The sequence below is a fragment of the Tupaia chinensis genome, unplaced genomic scaffold (genome assembly GCF_000334495.1).
Source record: "Tupaia chinensis unplaced genomic scaffold, TupChi_1.0 Scaffold141824_1, whole genome shotgun sequence".
Classification (NCBI taxonomy): Eukaryota; Metazoa; Chordata; class Mammalia; order Scandentia; family Tupaiidae; genus Tupaia; species Tupaia belangeri.
The window spans coordinates 250482-258583 of record NW_006201681.1 but is presented as its reverse complement, the minus strand read 5'-3'; the positions used below and the strand labels follow the sequence as shown (position 1 = coordinate 258583).

Below are 8102 nucleotides of genomic sequence, written 5' to 3'. Positions count from 1 at the left end.
TCATCCCGGACGCAGTGGCTTAAAACTCATGCGGGACTCGTGTGCGTGCGTGCCCAAGATCCCGAGAGGAGAATGGACGAGAAGGGACTGCAGTGTGGCCATCCCCTCTGGGGGGTGATTTCTCACTTTCTATCTCTCTGTCTCTCTCTGTCTGGCTCGTGGGCCCTATAGCAAAAACCTCTAAAAAAAGAAAAAAACAAAAACAAAAAATGGTATTATGAATTAAAATTTATCAATGTTTTTAATCAAATGATTTTAAGCTGTTTTAACCTCAGACTATATTTTATTCTATATAATCTAAATTATTATTTGAATGATATCTGCCTTAATTTGCAAACAAATTTTACTTTTCATACTCTAATGCACAGATATCACTCATCAATGAGTGATAATGAGTTAGTGTAGTGTAAAGATAAAAAACTGAAACACAAGAGGAAGGGGAAAAAAGGGATTTCTGAGTTTATTCATGAAATTTCACATGCTTAGCTTTAACTGTCTAATAGAGCCAAAGAGAGAAAACATATACTGAAAAATAAGTCTTACTAACTTTCTGACTACAAAAAAACTAAGTTCTCTGAATTTTACAACATAATCTTTAAATAAACTGAGTATATAAAGAATTTTCACAGCACTTACTGGTCACACTACAAGATATAAACAACAAGGCAAATCATTCCCACTGCTATCTGAAATTTTCAGAAACAAAAAATGTATACAGACAGAAATAACTAAGGTGCCTAAAACTAAAACTCCTACTCTGCCATTTCTCTTTCTTGAGAGGTTCATACTATAGTGTGTGTGTGCTTGCCAGAAAGAGAGACAGAGAGACAGAAAATGAGAAGTCACCCCCTGGGGGGATGGCCACTCTGCAATCCCTTCCTCTTGGGATCCTGGGCATGCACTCACTTGGGCCCAACATGAGTTTAAGACACCGGGTCCAGGACTCAAACCGCAGTCAACTACATGGGAGTCTAGTGACATAGCCATTACACCAACTGCTGGTCCTACCCAATACACAGAATAGCAGTAAATAGGCAGACTGATCCCACAGAAATGTTTCTGACTAACATTTACTTCAAAATTGTCACGGTACCATAATAACCGATGCTGCAGAAAACATAAGTAAAATAAAGCACCATATGAAAATGTCCAGCCACTGAGCAGAAATAATTACCTAAGGGTTTTTCTTTGTTCTTGTTACATTCTAAATCTTGCTGAGGATCAGCAGTATCTAACTCAGTTTCCTGCTCAGAAGGTTCCCTTTTTGGTTCTTTTGTGCCGAAAGCTGGGGTCACCAAATTTCTGTTCTTGGTTATAAATTCACTACTTTCATCTTCCTTGCATGAATGCTTGTTACTTGTGCCACAATTTGAATCTTGATGTTGAAGAATATCACTTGATTTAGAATTATAGAACATATCTGCTTTCACCCCCATCCCACAAATTCCAGCTTCTTCCATAGCGCCAGTTAGAAACTAAACAAAGGAAGAGGAAAAAAGATAATTAAAAGTAATTCATGGAAGCAACAAATGTAGTACAGAAAAGCATTTTCTATCACAGTGCTTTCAATTTACTTTTATTCTTCCATATATTTTACAATCAAGGCATACTAGTTTTGTAGCACTTTTTTCTTTAATAGATGTTTTAAATAATACTGCTACTGAAACAACACAAAACCTCTCATTTTTAAGTTTCACATAAAAATGATCTAACTGCAAAAAATAAAAATAATAAAATTAAAACAAGGGGCTGGACGGTGTTACAGCAGTAATACACAACACCTTTTTTTTTTTTTTTTTGAAGAGGTGTTTTCACTATAGGGCATGTGTGCTCGCCAGACAGACAGACAGACAGAGAGAGAGACATAGAGAGAAAAAGCGAGAAATCACCCCCCAGGGGGGATGGTCATGCCGCAATCCCTTCTCCTCCATTCTCCTCTCGGTATCTTGGGCGGGCCCGTACACACAAATGCCCTGCGTGAGTTTTAAGCCACCGGGTCCGGGACGCGAACCGCAGTCGACTATGTGGGAGTTCAGCAACATAGCCATTACACTAACTGCTGGTTCCCAACACAATGCTTTATCAGGTAGACCCATGTAGGAAAATTCTGCCTTCCCCTCAGAAAGCCCTCTTGTGCATGTTGGGCACACATGTGTGATAATTGGAGACTGGCTGGAAGTGGGGTAAGATCATGTTTAGGGTGCTCTGTCCGTTGCTCACAGAAGAAATAAACACAAATATAATGAGTTGCTACAAGGAATCACCAAATAAGGGTAGAATAACTCCAAGACACAAAACAGCTAATAACCTGAGAAAGCTGTTAGAAACAAATTTTTCAAACTTCCAGAATCTTCTGAAAACTTAGTATACAGGGTACAGGTTAGTGACTAAAAAAGGAGTTTCATAAACATATTAAAAAAAAAAACCCTAAAATTTTAAATAGTTCCTCCACCAATCCCCATACCCGAGCGCATCAGCCAGGAGCTATAATAATGCATATTATCTTCTGTTGGTTTCTAGTGTCAGAATGAGTAAAAAAAACCTTATTTTCAAAGAATTGTAATCACACAGCTTTCAACTTCTTTGTCCACTATACACAAGAAACCTGTGAATAAGACTGCCTTTAGTTTTGCCAGTAGAAGAGCTGTCTTGGGGCTGTGACAGCACAGAAACATAAAAGCATTAATGGTACATATTTTGACTGCAGCATTCTAGGGTAAGGGACAACAAAAAAAAGCTAGTAAGAGTAGAAAAGGAAACAGGCGTGAAAAAATTCAGGTACTTAAAGCTCCCACTTTAGAAGCCCACTTTCTTCCTGGACTTTAGATCTGGTCTTCAAATGTAAGTGAAAACTAAAGCAAAATTATAAATAGCCTGGCCTAGGGTCCATAATATATGAAAGCAAGAGAAAAAAATAAGGTTTATTAATGTTGACCCATTCTTTCCTTTCATATCCACTGATTTGTTCCTTTCTGATTTCAACTATTTTAAGAATGACTGTCACCAGGAAGCCAAAGGCAAGACACAGATGTATTGGCATGCAAAGAAACTTTGAGAATGTTAGACTCAAAATTTTATGACTGTTAAACACAGGTTTTGCTCAAGTCACTGTTGTCTCTGGTTCTGATGGAGGATGTTTCTGAATTCACTAATGGGATTTGGGCAGGGTTCACAATAGAGAAAGAAGCTGATGCAGCCATGTAGATTATGCACATTGGGCTGATTTAATAAACTACAATTGTTACTTCTAAACAATCCACAGAAATAACCATAATAATACACCAGTTATGGGACATAAAAAAGGCATTACAACAAATACCACAAAAATTTAAAGAGACTACTATGAACAGCTACATGCCAGCAAATCAAAAAATCTAAAAGACATGGACAAATTTTTGCATATACACAACAAACCATGACTAAATCAAGAAAAGCAAAACCTGAACAAATCTATATGAAGGTACAAGACTGAATCAGGATTGGAATACCTGGTTCCAGCATGGATGGTATAAGAAGACAGACCTACAGAGAGCTCATGGCTCACCTTCCCTCATACGCCTTTAAACTCTCAGGTGTGTTCACAGGGATCAGAAGGTTCCATACTTCCCTGACCTCATGGCATTGAAATATCTGGTTTCAGTGATGACAGTACAGGTTGCAGGCTGAGCGTCAGAGAGACAGAGCTACAGAGAGACTGCTGCTCACATACCCTGCCAGTATGTTTCAGAATGCCTGGTGTTCTTTGAGACATCACATTTTACTGGTCCCCTCAATGTGTACAACACATCTCTCCATTTAGCTACATCTTCCTGCTTAACTCAGATAAACATGGTTCAAAAACTGGGGACAAACCGAACATCACAAGTTGGATACATAAGCCATTCTCTGATCAGACACACAAGGCCCTCTTGAAAGAACACACCAGAGAAGTAGAGCATATCTTTCCCTGACATTATAGGATGAACTCCAAGAAATTAGAAATATATAACATATCAGATGCCCAGAAACCAGCACAGAGACGCAAGATATATGAGAAACCATGAAAATATCCCTCCCTGAAGAGAAAGGAACAACTCATAATCATTCAGAAAAGAATTCCTAGAAATTTCAGATAATTCAGGATACAAAGTGAAAAAACTAAATGAGATCCAAGAGAAAAGAAAGAATGAATGTGAAGAGATGAGAAAGTCCAACCATGATTGAAATAAATGGATACCATAAAAAAGAATGAAACAGGGAACCAGCAGTTAGCGTAATGGCTATGTCACTGGACTCCCACGTAGTCGACCGCGGTTCGCGTCCCGGACCCGGTGACTTAAAACTCACGCCGGGCGCGTGTGCGTGCGTGCCCAAGATCCCGAGAGGAGAATGGAGGAGAAGGGATTGCGGCGTGACCATTCCCCCTGGGGGGTGATTTCTTGCTTTCTGTTTCTATGTCTCTCTCTGGCGAGCGCACGCGCCCTACAATGAAAATCTCTCCAAAAAAAAATGAAACAGAACTGTTAGAGATGAAGGCTGTAATACAGGAAATCAAGTATCTTACAAAAATATTAAAAGCAGATAAGATTATGCAGAAGATTGAAACTGAAATCTGAAAGACCAAATCTTTGATCTAGAAAGGAATTACCAAAAAAAGAAAAGAACAAACAAACAAAAACAAAGAAAAAAAACATGGATAACAGACAAGAAATACTACCATTAAATTCCCACACATCAGAATAATTAGTATCCCAGAGGTGAAAATCTATTAAGGACATTAATAATCTAGTCCACGAAATCATGGAAGCCTTGAGAAGCAAACATCCAGACCCAAGAAATACAAAGGATCTCAAACAGAATCAACTCAAGAAGATCCTCTTTACACACATCACAGCCAAAAGACCAAAACACAGAAAAAGACAAGACTCTAAAAAGGGCAAGAGAAAAATGTCAAGTTAATTACAAAGGTTATTCCACCAGGCCAACATAAGACCTCTCAGTGGAAATAAAACAAACAAGGAAAAAAATAGAAAGATATATTCAAAATACTAAAAAAAAGTTTTTCAACCAAGATTACTATACCTACCAACATTATCCTTCAAAAAGGAAAAAAAAAAGATAAAAACATTCTCAGATTAAAAAAAAAAAAGAATTTGCCAACACCAGACTGCTCTCCGAAAAGTAGTAAAGAGTTCTAAGCCAGGAAACTTAAGACAAACAGACAAAAATAAGAGAACAAAAACAACCAAAAATGTCTTAACATAATGACAATGACAAGTCCAGAAATAGCAAGAATAAGGTTGAATGTTAATGGATTAAATTCTCCAATCTAAATACTGAGAGACTGACTGGCTGAAGGAATAAAAAAGAAACAAACCATCTACAAGAAACACACCTCATGAGGGACCAGCAGTTAGTGTAATGGCTATGTCGCTGGGCTCCCATGTAGTTGACCGCAGATCGAGTACCGGGCCCAGTGACTTAAACTCATGCAGGGTGCATCTGCGTGCGAGCCCAAGATTCCAAAAGGAGGAAGGAGGAGAAAGGATTGTGGTGTGGCCATCCCCCTAGGGGGGTGATTTCTCGCTCTCTGTCTCCCTCTGTCATTCTGGCGAGTGCACGTGCCCTATAGCAAAAACCTCAGCAAAAAAAGAAAAAAAAAACACACACATCTCATGGATAAAGACATACACAGATTAAAAAGTGAAAGGCTGGAAACAGGTATTCCATACAAAGGGAAACCAATTAGGACTGAAGTAGCAATATTGATTTCATACAAAATAAACTTTAACACAAAAACTGGCAGAAGAGACAAAGAAGAGCATTAGTATATAGCAGAAAAGGGTACTTGATCAAGAAAATATCAATCCACCCAAATAAGGAACACCTAAGTATGTGAAGAGATGACTATTGATATAAAAGGAGAGAGATAATGAGTATACGAGCTTCCATAACCTACTGGATACAGCAAATATAAGAGGGAAGTTTATAGAAATTAGTGTGCATTAAGACAAAGATGGAAAGGTACCAAATGGACTAACATCAATACCTAACATCATACCTAGGAAATAGGAAAAAAAGAAATCCAAAAATTCCAGGAGAAAAGTAATAAATAATGATTCAGGCAAAAACAGAAGTAGAAAATGGGACCAGCAGTTGGCGTAATGGCTATGTCACTGGAGTCCCATGTAGTTGACCACGGTTCGAGTCCCAGATCCAGTGGCTTAAACTCACGCCGGGAGCATGTTGTGTATGTGCCCAGGATCCTGAGAGGAGAATGGAGGAGAAGGCCATTTCCCCGGTGGTAATTTCTCACTTTTTGTCTCTCTGTCTTTCTGATGAGCACATGCACCCTATAGCAAAAACCCCTCCAACAAAAAAAGAAAAAGAAAGAAATAGAAAATAAATTATACAGAAAATAAATTAAAGCAAATATTGGTTCTTTGAAAAGAACAAGAAACAAGATTGACGCATGAGCAGATAGACTGATTAAGAAGAAAGAACCAGATAAATTGAATTTGCATTGAAACAGGCAATATTACAACATACACACAAAAAAAGCAAAACATCATTAGAAGATACTATGAGTGACTATATGCCAGCAGACAAGAAAACCTGGAAATGATCTAATTCCTAGACATATATATTCAACCAAAATTGAATAAGAAAGCACAGAAAGTTGAGCAGATGAAAACAAGCAATGAGATTGAATCAGTAATAAATAACCTTTCAATAAAGAAAAAGCATAGGTCCTAAAGCCCAGGTTTCACTTCTGAATTCTACAAACCTTATAAAGAATAGTTAATCCCCATTCTATTAAAATTACTTCTGAAGATTAAAAACAAAACAAAACTAATGCAAATTAATTTATGAGGCCTCCAACACCCTCATTCCCCAAACAGATAATGACATGACAAAAAGGAAAAACTATAGACTAGTATCTCTAATTAATATAGATGAAAAAATTCTCAACTAGACTCTAGCAAATTTTATTCATTAACAAATAAGAAAGATTATACATCATATTCAGATAGCCTTTATTCCAGAGATTCAAGGTTAGTTCACATGCAAAACCTTAAATACACCATATTAACAGAAAAATAAGACAAAACCTTATGACTGCATTAACAAGAAAGATAAAAGCCATATGATCATATCAATTGATGTAGAGAAAGAGTTAGATAAAATACAGCATCCCTCATTATTAAGACTCTCAGCAAAATCAGTATAGTAGGACTATTTATCACAACAATAAAAGCCATCTATGAAAAGCCCATAGCTAACATGATACTGAATGGGGAAGAGGTGAAAGCTCTTCTACTAAAAGCTGGTACAAGACAAGGCTGCCCATTTCATGACTCCTTTTCAACAAGTACTGAAGTCCTACTCAATCTAATAAAAAAAGAGAAAAAGGCATTGAAAAAGAAAAAGAAGAGGTGAAATTATCTCTATTTGCAAAAGACGACTAGAAGACTAGATGCATAGGATATCCAAATATATCCTGAAAAAACTACTGAAAGAGATAAATCAACAAAGGGAAGTGGCAGGATACAAAATAAACAGGAAAATCTGTAGTATTTCTCTATACACACAAGCAGGTCAAGGTAGAAATGAAGTAAGTAAGCCCACTTACCACAACCACAAAAAAGTATAAGTTATCTAGGAATAAATCAAAGACCTCTATAAGTAAAACTATAAAACTCTAAGAAAAGAAACAGAAGGGACCAACACATGGTGTAATGGTTATGTCACTGGATTCCAACAGCGTCAACCACAGTACAAATCCCTGACCTGGTGAATTAAAACTCATGCCAGGTGCACATTTTTCTTGCTTTCTTTCTGTTTCTGTCTTTCCAGTGAGTGCATTTATTATATAGTAAAGAATCTCTCTCTCTCTCTCTCTCAAAAAAAAAAAGTTAAATTAAAAAGATATGAAAAGTAAAAGGACATCCCACATTCCTGATTTCAAATATAATCAAATAGTTATTTTACTCAAATTATTCCATATAATTCATTGAATTACCAAAGACATTCTTCACAGACCTAGAACTGGTCTGAAATCATAAAAGAACTCCTATTTCCAAAGCAATCCTGTGCAAGAGTGGCATAGAAGGCATCTCCCT

General features: G+C 37.1%; 1 protein-coding gene across 1 annotated transcript in view; it reads right to left on the bottom strand.

Moving 5' to 3' along the window:
• LOC102468573 (gamma-taxilin-like) overlaps window positions 1-8102 on the bottom strand; it is an 86327-nt gene that overhangs the window by 61771 nt on the left and 16454 nt on the right. The window contains 1 exon segment of the mRNA XM_027766249.1: window positions 1175-1475. Within this exon segment, the coding sequence (XP_027622050.1) occupies window positions 1175-1460 (286 nt within the window). The 5' untranslated portion in view covers window positions 1461-1475.